The 17143-nt window shown below is 24.9% G+C and overlaps 1 protein-coding gene across 3 annotated transcripts; it reads right to left on the bottom strand.

Moving 5' to 3' along the window:
• Nucleotides 1-20: 20 nt before the first annotated feature.
• On the bottom strand, nucleotides 21-14708 carry LOC112603495 (calcium uptake protein 3, mitochondrial). 3 transcript variants are annotated; one of them, XM_025352074.1, is made up of 11 exons: nucleotides 14373-14708; nucleotides 8023-8167; nucleotides 6703-6861; nucleotides 6530-6612; nucleotides 5478-5543; nucleotides 2462-2551; nucleotides 2019-2218; nucleotides 1078-1206; nucleotides 839-1008; nucleotides 317-474; nucleotides 21-123 (listed from the first exon to the last, which is right to left on the bottom strand). In XM_025352074.1, exons 1-11 carry the CDS (start codon nucleotides 14580-14582, stop codon nucleotides 52-54), a joined length of 1482 nt encoding a protein of 493 aa, XP_025207859.1. In that variant the 5' UTR covers nucleotides 14583-14708; the 3' UTR covers nucleotides 21-51. The 3 variants fall into 3 exon arrangements, with proteins under 3 accessions (XP_025207859.1, XP_025207860.1, XP_025207862.1); XM_025352075.1 differs by lacking the exon at nucleotides 2462-2551; XM_025352077.1 differs by lacking the exons at nucleotides 2462-2551; nucleotides 5478-5543.
• Between the last annotated feature and the right edge of the window lie 2435 nt (nucleotides 14709-17143).

The raw sequence follows: 17143 nt of genomic DNA, 5'->3' as shown, positions 1-17143 counted from the left end.
TTAATTAAAAAGAAGTATAAACATTTAATAAAATAAAACAAGGAGTTATTATTAATTAGGAGTTTTGATTTCATGTTTTAAACAAATTTTGAATGCATCCCATCCTTCATTTTTTGTGTACGACTAGAACAAAGTGTCAACATAAATTATAAAAATGTATTGATATTTTAATTTTTATGCCTTAATAACATAATATGATTATGCAATATTCAATTTAACTAATGTTTATTAATTCATAAATTATTGAAAAATGTTAAAAAAAATTATATTTTAATACTTATATTTAATAGTAAAATTAAATATAGAGAATTGGTACCTTGAATCCTCTATTTAGTCGGTCCTTCATAATGGCAATGAACTCTCTATAACTCAATTGACCATCACCATCCTCATCAAATATGGCAAACACAGTATGCACAAGATGCTTGCTCAAACTGGTTCCTGTACATATCTTAACAGCTCTATGAAATTCGTCTGAAAAGTAAAGTACAATATTGTTCTTAGGGCTAACATAAAAATATACCAATGAATGATGAAGTTTCCAAGTTTAAATTTTGATCAGTGTTGAACAAATGGAATATATAGGACATTCTCAAAAAAAAAAAAATATATTTTTTATCATTATTGTTTTAACTATAATAATTAAAAAAATATATTTTGTATAATATAAGTAAATTAAAAACTAATACCACAAGAACTCAAATCACAAATAATATTATTTGATAACTTTTAAAATGTATATTTTCAATAATTCAAGTGATTTTCAGTTCTCACAATATTTTCTAACTGTTTTTAATTGTCTATGCTGATTATTTATTAATATTTTGTTAGTTATTACCTTTAGATATAGGGTGATCAGCTAGTGTATACATTCTCATAGCAATAGTAAAGTCTTCCAAATTGTTTAAGAATTGACAGAACACTTTAAACTCGTCAAACGAAATACCTGGTGGTATGCCTTTGTCCATTTTGATTCTCTCCAACAATCGGTCTAAATATGTATCACACCTATTTCAAGTACATATTTTCAAATTAAAAAAGTTATAACAATGCGTAAAATAAATCAAAATGGCTTACAGATTTGTATCCAAGTGAGTGTATCTCAATAATATTTTGGCAAAATCCATTTCGCTAATGGTATCTCCTCCCTTGGCAAACTGTTGGAACTCCATTTCAAGTACTTCAGTTTGTAGATTTTCCATGAAACTAACAAATAGTTTATACCATTGTATCACTTATTATAGACATGTTTGATATTTATTATTTTAAGTAGATTAAAATAAGTGGAGTGAATAATACTAAAATGTCCACTTTAATACTAGTAATTATTTCTAGTTTAAATATACATTTATCTAAAAAGTAATATATTTTTGAGTATATTATGTTTAAATAATTTTTTGTTCAATACAATTGTCAATTAGATATAGATAAAAAGATGTTTTTGTATATTTCTAAGTTTTGAGCATATTGACGAATATATTGGTTTTAAAATGATTTTTTTTTTGGTGTGTCATTCATCACGTTTTCAAGCAGAAAAAAATACTTCTATCATTAATTGACTGAGAGGATAATTTTTGACAGAAAATTAGATATATACTTGTGCTATAAAACGCGTTAATTTGAAAATAGAAACAGGATGAGGAATGAGGAATGAAACACATAAAATAAAAACAGTAATGAAATGATTTCTCTCCACACCCTTCTCACCCATAAAAGAAAACGTCCACCACTGATTTATTAAAGCACTTGGTCGTTCAAAATATCTTGATTGTGAACTAACTTATTCTTACCAGAACCGTCAGAATAGCGTCCGATTGAAATAGGAATGCTGCAGGAAAATTATATACACATGTGTCGTGTGCCTAACTTAACCTACGAGAAAAACGAATTCAAACTATTTAAAACCCCTCACCTCATCTAATAATGTTTTGTATTTCTATACACTACAACATCGTGGTGACGATTGTATTTACTAAAAATTGTAGAATATAATACATAATAATGTAAAAAATTATTACTTTCTGAAGTCTTCGTACAGTAGTACGTTGTCTCCCTTTTTGCCGAAAAAATGAACGATCAACGTAGTGTCGACTAAATGCTTCTTCTGTAGACCCTGAGCGTCATCCACAAAATCGTCGGCGTTTATTTTATCCGTGTCAGACTTGCCGTCTTCCACACCGTGTTTGTCTTTCCAAGACTGGCTGAAGATCTTTTCCATCTTAACCGACAAACGTAAAATGTCAACCATACACTACTTATCGTGTTAGTATAATTAAGAAGTAAGAAGTAGTTGTAGAATTGCAAATGCGTACATTTATTAAACAAAAAATATTGTGCGGATAAATGAAAAAAAAAAGTCGTAAGCGTAACACGCAAACATAAAATGTACACATTATAGACATATGTGTGTGTATAAAGCAAAGCAAATAAAATAAATACGTAAACAATAAGATAAACCGACCAATTCATTAGCAGCGCGATTAATGATGTTTGAATCTTCGTCCGGCATCCATTGATTGACACTGACTTGTTTCGTAGATAATTGGGACAACTGTAATATCACATGTATGTAACAAAACGCCCACTTACATTTTTTATTAAGCCACAAAACATTTGGTACCCCTCACCAGCTTTTCACGATTTTCATTATTATTTATAATTACTTTGCAGGATAATAGGGTAGACAAATACGGCGACGCTACGTCGGTACATCATAATTCATTAAAATGTATCTATAATGTATTCATGTATACCAATACGTAAACATGCTAATAGTGATTCTTTTATTGAAGAAAACTTATAATTTCAAAATATATTAACGTTTTTGAAAAAAAAAATTTTAAGTTTTTAATTTTTTGAACGATAACATATTAACATAGGTACATTTTTAATTTCATATTTTGAAGCAAAATATTTTTATGAGTATTTCGATCAGTGGCGCAACCAGGATTTTTTAAGGGGGGATCCAAAAATATTATTATTTTAAAGTAACAAGCAAATTTAATTATTACTTATTGTTTGATTAATGTAAACATTGTAATTATAATGTAATATTGAATGATAATTAAACGTAAAGAATAAAGGTATGTATGATGCGTACATACTGCTGTAACAACAAAATTACGGCATTTTAGAAAGATACGTCACGGTTCAAGGGGGGTGGGTGGTCCGAACCTGAAGACCCCTCCCTGGGTTGCGCTATTGATTTCGATACATAAAAATCGAAATGCGAACGAATAGTTTGTAAGTTATTAGTATGTTAAGTTCTTGCGAGCGGAGTGAAATGATACGGAGGTATCACATAAAATATTGGTCTATTACTTCGCTTACCTACACTTGTAGTTATAATTTATAAATAATAAAATAATTTTTTAAATATATTTAGTTTTATAATAAAAATTAATATTGAAATTACAAATAATATAAAAAATAATAACATTTTTAAGTTTTAGAAATGTTCGTTCCAACAATTAAAATTAAATAATTTTTTAAGCTGTCATTTAAACTACTTCAAAGTAAAAATAATTGGCATATTCCTCAAAAAACAACCAAATAGGTCTTTTTGTGTATTAAGGATACTCCGCTATGATTTTATCAAGTATGAAAAAAATTTAAAAATTTAAATATAATTGTATGTACAAAAATACCTGATAAATCTTGGTGTTATGCCATTCCTTTTAAGGATTGACAAAATTCTCGTTACGACTAATCGACCATTCCTTGCACTTCATGGAAATATTCTATTTGAGAGAGACCATTATAATTAGCCTATTCACGAGAATGTCCATTGACCCAAGCTCAATTATTAAACGTTAAGTTGTTGTTTCCTTTATTTATTAAAAAAATATTGAGGTTTGATTTTTCACGAATCGTTCTTTACACATGGATCCATGGGTTCTGAAAGTATTTTTCCATTATTTTCGTAATTTTTAGCTAAAATAGAAGTAGAACTGGTAAAGCGTATCTGTGTATTGTGTCAACCGCTATCATCGATAGACCACAATTATTTAGATTAAACTGCAGCATAATCAAAGACAGCTATTTTATCGAAATACATAAACATAATTTTAATGTTTTAATTATAGGTACCTACTAAATACCGATATAATATTTATATATCATATAATAATACGTACTCGTACATTATGATGTGGTTATGAAAACTCGTATAATACATATTAATATAATAATTAATTATTAGTTAAACATATTAACACATTGCGCAATAATCTAATGATAAAATGACCCATTTTGCTTGTAGATTTTATGTACTTATGGGTATTCTATGATAATGCAATCGTATATATTTTTAATTTTGTTAACAAGAGTGCACAAATTAAGTCAGACGAACTACGAATAAATAGACAAATAAGACGAATATTGTTTAGGTACTCGTACAATGGTGAGTAATGTGTGATCGTTGTTATTGTAAGTATGTGAGAATATTTATTAGACAATATATTATAAATAGAAACGACAGAATTATAGTCAGTACGAAATATTGAAATAAATGACCCAGACAAAGTACAGGCAACAAAAAAAGCATGATATTAATTTACTTTTCATGCAATTTTGTTTTACAAAATATATCGATTATAGATTAATAATATATTTTTATTAGTGAGTAAAATAAGACGTGTACAGTGCTAAACATGTTAACAATATATTTTAATTATTTTTTATTTTTTTTTTTTAAATTTAAACATTAAATGTTTATAAATAGGTAAATACAATATATTACTTTAATATTTGATATTTTGATTTAATGAACGAATTCATGAAATTTTAACTTATTTTTTTTTGGGGGGGGGGATAAAATAAATCGTAACTACTAACAGATTAAACAACCTATTTTCCGTATTGAATTAATGAAATACATTTTTTATTATTTAATTTACCGTTGTAGATATAGAAGTAATAGAATCGTGATTTCATTATTAATATCTGGTAACTGGTAATGTTGATCATAAAATACATAAAATCTTTGATTTAGTAATTAGTATTTAGGACCAAAACATTCAAATAGATATATAAAATAAATTATTAACTTTGAAATAGTATTTATTGTTTTGGATTCTACTCAATATTTTCTATACTCTATTTTAACTTTTTAGTAGAATAAATACTAATATTAATGATAATAGTGTAAGACGTTTCTGGCATACGTAAAATAATTCGATAGAAATATGTAGTAATAATAGTTATAACTATGTGTCGTTGTTTAATAATATAAGCAGTATTTTAAATATAATATGTTAGATGCCTAAAATTAAGTAGATAAATTTTAAGTTTGTTCGTTAACATTTGATTTGCTTTCATCGCAGACAAAAAAAAACATATCTTTTATTAGGTATTATATTATGTAACATGTTATTCAATCTTAATTATTACTAAATATTATTACCAGGGGGCCACCCTATTATCCGTATTTAAAAAGTATAATAAATAAATAACCATATTATAGACAACTCACTCACAATTTCTTTAGCATGTTTATTAAGATCTATTCTGAGGGCTGGTTTTCCAGCTAGGAGCCGTATTATCTGATAAAACATAAAATAAATAATAAAATAAAAGTAATGAGAAATATTATATTGAACAACGACATTAAAAGACCCAATTTTTTTTTTAAAACGACAAATATTTAGCGGTAATAAAATAATACCTAAAACTAAACTTTTATTTATTATATGATATTACAACGCGTTCTAAACAAACACTTAACTTAGACATGGTTAACACCATAAATAAATAAATACGAAACACTTAACTTATATATTGTTGTTTGTAGAAAATTTGTTTAATAAAATTTAACGAACTGGAAGATTTAAATTTAAATGCAAAATAACTAAAATGAAATAGGTGTACAATTGAGGTATTGAACTCATTTAAATTAGCTTCTAGGGTAAAAAAGTGACGTCATTTAAATCACATCGTATTTAAAATCCATTATTATCGTGATTTGGCCCACGTCTTAAATTGGTTGGTCTGAAAAATGGATAATTCCAGGCATAGTTTTTGGGGTGCGTACAAATACATATATTAAAAATAAAATTTAAATAACGCCACTGGGGTGAAAAAATAATATTTTAGTTTGAAAAGGCAATACGCATATACGTTATTTCAACTGTACACTTTTATTGTATGATAAAATACATATATCTACCTTTATATAAATACATGCAATATGAACGTTAAACCCCAATAATAGAAGTAGTTTTACGTCCAGAAATTATGAAAATAAAAATTTATAAATGAAAATTAAAAATGGTGAAAACATGCAGGATGGAATAAAAGTTTAACTTGATGATTTAAAAATACAGTAAGACGTCGATCACAGATAATTATTATTATAATATATGATTTCATTATGTAAATAATTTATTTTAAAAAAATTGAAAAATTAAAATCCGAATAAGTTTAATCTTTGAATTACTGTATTATTAAAAATAAAATACTAATAAGAACTATATTACATATAAAAACTAATAATAGATTATAATTACGATATGTGCTATATTGTTCTTACCACCAGAAATTCATTTTTGTCTACTCTATGGTTTCCATCCGTATCAAACATATTAAATGCTATACGAAATCCACTCTGTGGTTCTGCAAGGAAACGGTTTTAAATTCACAATAAGTATAAAATATGATGCCGAATCGGAAATATTTTTAATTAAATCACTTTGCTTTACTCACTAGTTAACACAGATAATAAAAACAAATATTCTGTATAAGATATGATTCCTTTGTCTCGGAGTGTTCGAAAAAGTTGTGAAGATCCTTTTTTAAGCCCAGGCACTTTATCACGAAATTCTTCTAAATCCTTATCTACCATTAAGTGTCTCTGAAGTCGAGCTAGAAAAACAATGACACATTTTTTAGAAATTAATGAGTTTATTATCTATGTATGATTTAAATTAAATATATAGTAGGTAAATAATTTGTGAAAAATAATAGTTTTTCTTTTAAAGAGTTTAGTTTGAATAAAACATTCGAAAAACGTTAATCGTAGGGACTTGAGATTTTTCACCATTACGTTAATTATTATTTTCTATATACAATGAAATTTTCTAGATATTTAGACAAGGTAATTTTAAGTTGTTTAAATTTTGTAATTCTATAACCGTTCAACGATTTGCGGTATTGTCTTTTGAGTTAGGTTATAACTGGTGATATAATATTATAATAATTATTGGTTGATAATATATAGTATAATATATGCGATGTATTTGCTAAAAGTTAGTTCAATATGCCATACTTTTAATAAGAGTACTATTAAATCACGTGTAAACGTCATAAATGTTATATACTGTAGTGTGATGACTGATGACCGATGACAAGGCGCTTAGTGAAACTGTCTTGGATCCTTAATTACGTTGACGCGCCGTTTCTGTTAGGGAAACGGTGTATCAGAATGCGGATAACGTACAGCCGTGGATAAATATATTTTGTCATTTAAGGTACGGCGGATAGATTGAATGATATTGTGCACTAAAAACTGCATTAAATCGTGTGTGTCAAGTTTGTCAAGAGCAATTTGGATTACAGACGAGACGGTCGGGCAGTACCATTACCGCGTCAGTTGTTTTACGAAAACACACAATGTTGAAGCTTTATCATGGTGATAAACTACATTCGATATGCCGTTGCGTTATATTTTTATTATCATTATAAAAACGTATTTTTTTTTTTAAAAAATCTGTAATGAATAAAACCATACATAATTTGTACAGTTGTTAGAAAAATGTATCAGGAAACCCCATTTACTAATATAGACCGCATGTTAAGTACAGTTGACATCGGTTATTTTTAAGATACCCACGTGTCGACTTACGCTGACATGCGGCCGTTAACGTGTTGAAAACCCTCCGGGTCTCAAAGAACCCAATAAATCCATATAACTTTTATTAAAATCGGTTCAGTAATTTCTACTTACTTTTATAATACTAATATAAATTGTATTTAAAAGTTTGTGAAATAATTTTATAACTATGTAAGTAGTTGATTTGTTAATACCTCTAGGCTGTTCGTCGACGAATGATTCCAAAAAGTCTTGCGGAGTCATATAAAGTTGTCCATGATATTCAACTGAAGCGAATTTAATGAAACGTTTTTCACGTGATGTCAAGTGTAGACCACTTAGATATTCGTCATTTTCTCTCTGAAATGTAAATAAATTGTATAACTTTAACAGTTTGATTATTAACAGTAATCTACATTAATTTAATAAGTAATTAAAAAGTAAGAAAGTATTTGAAATATAAATTATTTAAAATCATAATTATTAATTACTAACAAATATAAATAAAAATATTTTACAATTTACTTGTATTTATTATACATTAAAAATTTACAATTTAGCAAGAAAAAAAAATTAAATTGAAATAGACGAGTATACAACATCGTTAAAGTATCTTATGAAATATATTTTTACAGGTTTTATAATACTTTTTGGTACATTGATTGATTTCCAATTATAATATACAATGCGTGTGGATATAGTTTATATCGATTATTTTAACTTGGATCTTTTAATATAGAAGCATTTAAACTAACTACAAATATTGTTATAATTAGATGTATTTTTCAAAATTAATTTCGTCATCTTATAATTCTTATAAGAATAATTAGGTATGCTAATGTACTCAAATCCAAAATCATAGTCATTAAATAAATAATATAATAGTTTAATTTAGAATGACAATAGGATAAAAAACCCAAAAGGTGTTATGATTTTATGATTTAATTTTCTGACAATTTTTTTTAATTATAACAATACTTTAAAAGTTTTTTGTTTAACGTAGTATTTATTAATTATTATTAACCAGAATTTTAGCAGTAAATTATTAAATTGAATATTATTGTAAATTATAATAATTAATGTAAGTAGATACTCTAAGTACTTCAAAATTCTTAAAATTTTTGTATAAAAATAATATACCATATTAAACCAAAATAATTAGTTGTTTTTAGAACTTAATACTATTTTTTTATTTAATTAAAGATATTCAACATGTAACTCATATATTTCTTACTTTAATATAATACATTAAAATAGATGATCATATTTATATAGTTATAATTTATTTCACTTTTTTAATTTTATGACTCGTGCAATATTAAAATAAAATATATTACAATACATGCTATTATACGAGTATTAGTAAAAATATTATTAAAAATAACAATATTATAGTATGGATCGATTAATTTTTTGATATTCCATATTAATATACTATGGTATATTATTTATTAATACATCAAGAATGTAATGACCCACTGAATGGGTTCATGAAGAGGCAAAAGTTATGTCCGAGTATAGTTCACTCCAAAACTGTAACTGTAGACTCTGGTAGCAGCTGATAAAATAACAAACAATTATCCCGAAAAGTATCTTTAAAATTAGTTGTAAATAAATACAAGAACAAAATTGATAGATTTCTTCCTTCTTTTCTATTGGGTTTTATTTCACACACGTGGGTCATTCAGGACGTTTGTCATCAAATGCGTCAAACAGATGGACTATCAGACTTACTCGGAAAAACACAGCTGTATTCGTACACCTTTCAACGCTATTATATGTAGTTGAAAAAAATACGTGGGTAATAAAGAAGAGTCGACAGTTAAGAACTTCTTGATAAGAACAATAATATTAAGGGTATATAAATTATCAAGACATAATTTAAATTAAACACTTTTACCCTTTTATACTAAAAAATATAGCTTGACGATTGATTAAACAATCAATCATGATGTCAAAATGTACGTGATGTTTAGTTTCACACGACTACGATCTTGAAAATAAATCTAATGGGCTGTTAAAATAAAAGATATCGCGAAGACATCAGACTATTAAGGAGAACAACAAAGGGTTGTTTTTATTGTTCAAAAACTCAAGCCATATTTAAACATCCAAAACAATGAATATTTACGATCTCACAAATTTTTAGATGGTATCCAACTATTCAAGAAAAACATATGTAGATACATTGTACTTCAGTTCCAGTTGTATTATGTAATATATATACTATATAAGTATTTGAAAGTACCTTATTGTAATATCCAATTACACAGGTATATGATTATAGTTACAGCGAAATTATGTTATAGATAATTTTTTACATTAATATAATTTTCGGTTTTTAGGTAGGCGTTTTTTAAAGGATTTTTAAGTTTAATTCGAAAATCATTAGGTACCTATGCTCTATGTCACATAATATTTTACTGATGTTTAGTTTTTATAAAAATAATATAGTCCATATATTTTTAATGAAATGTTTTTTTATTAAATAAAATTAATTATTAACAGTAAATTATTTGATTTGAACATAACAAGTATAAAAAACCTACAATGATTATTTTAAAGATGATAAAATATTTGATTTTTAAATAACGAATATGAATAAATAATAATGACAATAAAGCTAAACCTTTGATCTAAATAAGTTTGAGATAATAGAAAGATTTGTCAATATGTAAAAAAAAAAAGTATGGAATACATTAAATTAATAAAAATTAGACGGATTAATATAATGTATAACATATTACAATACTAAATTTTTACTTGTTTTATATTTGGTTTGATTTTTAATTTATGGACGCTCTCGTGAAATTTATCAAGGAAGGGCATAATGAAATCAAACATCAAAAACTATTATGGGTGTGTTAAATTTGAATTCAATGATATATCATTGTACACGAAAAACGATTTTAGACGGAAACGGTCTGTCAGTCTACATATTTCGTGATATGTTTTTTGATATAACTATTAAAGTCGTTTATTTTTCTTTTAGTATTATAGTAGGTTGATACAATTTTTTCTCAAAATATTACATTTATACTATATATTGTATTAAGTTGTATAACTAAAAATTTGACAACAACTTTCTATAAATACTGTAAAATAGTAAAAATAGATTCATAGTTTAAATAGTCATAATATCTTAAAAGAAATAAAAAAATGCCATTGCATATAGGTAGTAAAATTCATAATAATACAATACAGGAATTCTTTACTTTTGACTATTCAAAGTACCAAATAGATCCAATTACTATCAATAACTATCCCTATTTTTGATAATCGAAGTATTTTGATAGTCCCATTAAGTATTTACAGACACAAACAATTTCCGCACCATGGTAAAATCAATACATTAATCGCTTCTTTCAAAATCTAAAAGTGCATTAAAAAATAAATAAATCTATACTTAGATCGAAAAATCTTATGATATTCATTTAAACAATAATAAAGGTTTAAAATTTCAAAATTATATTTTAGTCCAGGGGAGAATTTCTTGTTTTGCGCCGCCTCTCCATTCAGGCACCCATAGTCTTATTTATTATGTTAGTAAATACTTAACATAATATTTCTTAAAATAAATAGAATACATTCAGAACATTTTGTCCTCGTCACCAGTATGTGTTGGACGTTTTATCTATAGTAAATTCAATATTAAAATAAGAGTGGCCGACGTGGTGGTATATATTGATATTTGTTTTCTCAAGTTTTAAATCATTATTTAATTTATTACTTTAGTAATATTTAAGTGGTAAGAAAATAATATTAAGCTTAGAAATTTAATTCAATTACAAATGTGTACATTATCGTATTAATTGCTGAACCGGGGTTTTCAGATAGCTTATGTATATCAAAACCAAAGGAATCAAATATCTTATGAACAATATTCGTCTGAGACTAAAGCCATATGGGTTAATAACTCTCAGGGATCAAATTTCTCTCCGGACGAAATTACTGTGAATTCAGTTTTTTGACTGGGACGAAAGGATAGGTATGAATCTAATATTTACTAAGTAGAACATAACGTACTCATAATGTTTTCGAGAAATAAAGACAGTAAATATTGCCATAATCTTGACGTAAACATGACAAATTTATCAATAGATTAGAGTGATTAGGTGAACATATAAGTAATTTATTGCTATAGACCAAGGTGCAACTGGTATCATACTTATTACATAATTTATAAATTACTATTATAGTGTTATAATATCATACAATTTATTACCTATATTTAATGTTTTTAACATTAATTTCATTATTTTTGATATTATCTATATATAAATATAAAATAACTTCTATATTATGTTAAAATTATTAATCATGTACTTATATAACTTAAATATATAGGTGATTAAATGTATTTTTAAGATAAATTTTTAGTGCAATAACTAGATATTTGAAGCAAACTAGAGGTACCAATATCGATAATCATATTTTACAATGTGATAGATAATAAGCAAATGATTGAAAAGACTAACTCTACATAAGTATTTTCATGTTTTAGCATATTTTCACTAAACGTAGTAATATGATGGAATTAATTTTATTACGAAAAAAAAAAAAAAAACTAGGTAAGATAAACGATCTTCAATAAATGTATAATTTGACTCAAATCTTATTTTTTATTCACATGCGAGTAGGGCCCAATAGTTACGTATTTTACTATATTTATGTAAGTAGGCCTAAACACTGAACAATAAGGTGACAAGGGGGTAGACCGGCCGAGTTCAGATAACATCAGTGTTATAAATGGTTAGTTGGTGAGACACCACAGGGTATTTTTGTCGGCTGTTTCATATCATTGTTTTTCATTGGTTAATCAAAAGCTGTTGTTACCCGCGGCATACTGATTTTGTTATATCGCTGTCGTCATCTTTAATTATGTGTAAATATTTGATACTTACTGGACGAGTTACATCTCTTGAGAAAAAAAAAAATACTTTTAAATATTTTAACTATGATTGCTATACAGTCACCATGCTTTGCAGTACTTATATACCTATCTTGTAAATCTTTTAAACAATAAACATAGAATCTATCTATTTATTCACTTATTTAGCTGTTATTACACAGTTTAGAAATACATATTAATATATTATATTATACTGAACTACTAGGTATCTATGTAGAATATACATATTAATAGTCATTTTTATTCTTATTAGTTATTAGATATAATTTTAGTTTTAAATTCAAATAAATAATACCATTGAGTATACTCAATGATAATACTAACAACATAATAGGTATGTAGCAATATTAAAATTGTTGACAATAATAGGTATACATAGTGTAGTATTCAATAAATTAATTATACTATATTGGTATAAAAAAAATAAGTTGATTATGAATGGTTAAAAATAAATAGTTAAATAACTCTAATCAAATTAATAAAAGCTTTTTTTATTGTTTTGTGATTTTATATATATATATATATATAAAAACATTATAATAAATATAAGATAGGTGACTAGGTAAATATGTATATTTTAATTTCAGTATAAAATGTTCTTTAAATAAGACATAAGTTATAACATTTCGGTATTATTATTTTGTCCTTAAATAAAATTAATAGAAAATTATTATCCTGATAAACACAACTAAATAATAATACACAATTAGTAGGTAAAGTAATTGATAAAGTAATTATACAATATACATTTTCTTTATGCAACTACTTATTGGTTATTAAATCAACATATTATTTTAATTTGTACTGTCATATTATTATTAGTTATTACTTTTGTAAAACCAAAACTATTTAAGTTTGACTTTTACTTTTACAGATTATATTAAAATAATTATTACATTATAGATAAATGGATTTGATTTAGTTGAAAAATCCTGAGTGTTTAATAAAGAACATAAAATACAAGAATGAAGATAAAGGAGAATATAAGAAGTTGATATCATAGAAAGTTAAAAGCTAAAATGTGAGATAAAATAATAGTTCTAATAACAAATCTGTAAACGAAAGTAAGTGGTTTGAAGAGGAAAAGAAAGACAGGGACACCAGATTAAAGTAATTTCTTAGTTATTAAAAAATATTATTATACCAATTATTAGCTCTATACCTAGTTTAACACTATTTCCCAGATTTAGATGATAGGCGTAGTAGTATATTTATCAATTTATAATACATTTTCACTAATGAAGTTATTTATTAGTATTTGGTTAATCTACATTTCAAAGTGAGTAAATATAATGATGATTAGTCCTGGTTAAATGACTACTTAATTTATAACATACCTACCTAAAATTATAGAATTGTAATTTAAATTTTGAGTACCTATTTATATATTTTTAACATATTTAAGCTGGATAAATGAATAAAAAAGTGCAGTATGGCCTATACTATATAGGTAAATCATGTAAGTGCCAATTAAATTTAAATAGGCATTGTTCACAATATAAATGTTCTAGTACAATAGTCCTCTTATAGAACATGATAATGTGTTTAAAAATAGAAAATTTTGTGGGTGCACCCGTTTTAAACAAGTGCTTTTCATCTGTGTACAAAATGTTTAACTTAGTAAAATAATTAACTGTTATTGGTTTTACTTACTTTTTTCTTTGAAAACGCATGTACTCTGAAGTCAGACATTAGCCCATATGTTATGACACTTGTAATGCCTGCTCCTGCAATCCCAGCAACCTTTGAATATTTCCGTAATAGTTGAGGGTATGTAGAAATTCTACGACCAACAGAAATACTATTGATTTTATGCAGCCTCGTTAACGGAATGCTACATCTTATGGCTTTAGAAGAATTCATAGTTCTATCAAGTTTAAAAACTATACCTACTACACTTAATACTATTATCACCTATAAATGAATAATTAGGTAATAATTATAAACAAATAAATAAACTTTCCTTGTTAACTCAATTTAAAAAAAAAATACAAATAAATAATGTCTAATAAGATGAAATAGTTCATAAAATAATCTTTATTGATAAATTGATAAGTTTTCTGATATGACGATCATAAAACATATGACACTTTTTCGGTACATTCCAATTACTAGATGGCGATAGTGAGATGTTAAACACTTGATAGAATTCATTATAAATTTTAATATTATTTTTTTTGTTGCTGTCCTTATAGTCGTATACGGTATACATTTAGGCACAAGTTAGTACCTACGTCTACGTGACATGTCAGTTTTTGAGTTACTTTAATTTATTCACGTATAATTTAATACTAACTACCATACATACATCAATTTTAATATAGGTAATAGTCTGATAGATAGATAATAATAATATTATTTATTTAACACCATTAAATTATTAAGTATAGCTATACATCTATACTCTAACCTTTATAAATTATAACTAAAATTATAGTGAAATTTTTATTAGTTTTGCATACCCAATAAGTCAATTCTGTTATAGAATATCGATTGAAATTTGTAAAAAAAAGAACGAATAAAGGAACAATTTAGAAAGGTTTTCTGTAACAAAATTTTAAATGTTTAAAAATTATTGTTATTTCCAAAACAAGTTTTGAATGGTATAATGGAAGGTTCATTTTTTAACATTTTTTTTAACCGAGTTTGTATTTATTTAATGATAGAACAAATTAAACAGTTATTAAGTACCTATCAATTTCTCCTCTTCAAGGGTTTTAGTCAATTATTTAATTGTCATTCAAAAATATTAACTATATAAATTTACATTATTCCACTATTAGGTAATCTGTATATGTATACATTTTCTAAACGCAATGCAGTTATAAAAATATTCAGATAATTTTAAACTATTTAAATTTAATTATATATTTTATTTTTTGTTTATTTCTATTTATAATTTATATTCATATTAATTATTGATTATATTTTTTGAATATAATATTATAAAATAATGAAAACTGTTTGATGAAAAATCGTTTTTTTACGTTTTATTAGTTCAATTTAATATTTTGACTGTATCTATACTCCAAACACTCAAAAATAAATAAAAATCTTTTAAGAATAACTTATATATCTATTGACTTACGAAGAGTTTTGTATCAATGTTTCAAACTTTTGGTTCTAAAATAAATACTTTACAAATTTATAACTTTAAAATATAATTTTAAAATCTGCGTGACAATGTTTCAAAAAAAAATAAAAAGTAAAATATGAATATTTATTTATTTACGATATTTTTTGACGGCTATAAGAAAAACTTCTGAGGAATTTAGTAAATATTCTCAAGTTATTTTACTCAAAACATTAATCATACACGATCAAAAAAAAAAAAATGAAAAACTAAAAAGTTGAAAAGTTTAAGTCTATAAATAAAATAACATAATAAAAAGAACCAATTTATTAAAAAAAATCTATTATGTCCAGAAAATATTACGATATTTTTTTTAACACACTGCTATAATCATAATTATTATTATTTTTAATTTCAATAATACATAACAAAATAGATTTGATCAAAAATTAGTATTAAATAACTATAATTTTTGTTAGTTACAATATAAATTGTAACTTGCAAATAGTTGGATGAAACATAATTTGATCGTATACTTTGAGAAATTTTTTAAAAAAAAATTACTCCTTGGAATAATATATAGATACTAGATTTTATGATATGTGATTGTTAATGATAAAATAATAATATTATATTAACTATAAAGTCAATACATTTTTTCTTCTCTCGACATTTAAAACTAATTCGAGTTAATACATATTTCGGTTTCTCCAATTTACATCCAAGTTTATTTTCAAGAACAAATCAGTAATATTAATATCTAATATTAAAAGTATTCTACTGATGTTATTATATTTGTAAGGTAAAATTTCTTTTATTATGTGTCCTGAATGGAGAAGTAAAATAGCTGTAGTGCTTTTTTTAAATAAATTTGGTGCTAATTATCATTTATCAATGTACCAATTATCTATTATTATTATTTAATAAAATAAAATGAGGGATATAACCACCGTATTAGTCTTTATTTTAAGATTATTCGCAATTATTTTAGATCCAAGAGATTTAATGAGACCGAGAAAGACTACATTCAAATTTATAATAAACAAATAAAATATAAATATTACTAGGTACCTAGTAAGTACTTAATAGTTTAATAAATATTAATATTTGAAAAACAACGTTTAAAAATATCTATTGTTATAATTATTTGTTATTTCATTAATTCTTCTATAGAAATTCTTTGAACTATTCTAAGAAACTTGTTTTTTAATTTACATACTTGAATATCTTATTTAGTCCAAAATAATGTCATGAAGTCATATTACATAGTTGATAGAGTAGAGTTTCATTAATAAATATTATGAGTAACTACTAAAATAATGTTTAAAATGCATACTAAATTAATCATATA

This window comes from Melanaphis sacchari, unplaced genomic scaffold (genome assembly GCF_002803265.2).
Source record: "Melanaphis sacchari strain LSU unplaced genomic scaffold, SCAv2.0 Contig10_pilon_pilon, whole genome shotgun sequence".
Lineage (NCBI taxonomy): Eukaryota > Metazoa > Arthropoda > Insecta > Hemiptera > Aphididae > Melanaphis > Melanaphis sacchari.
This window is presented reverse-complemented; position numbering and strand designations above follow the sequence as displayed.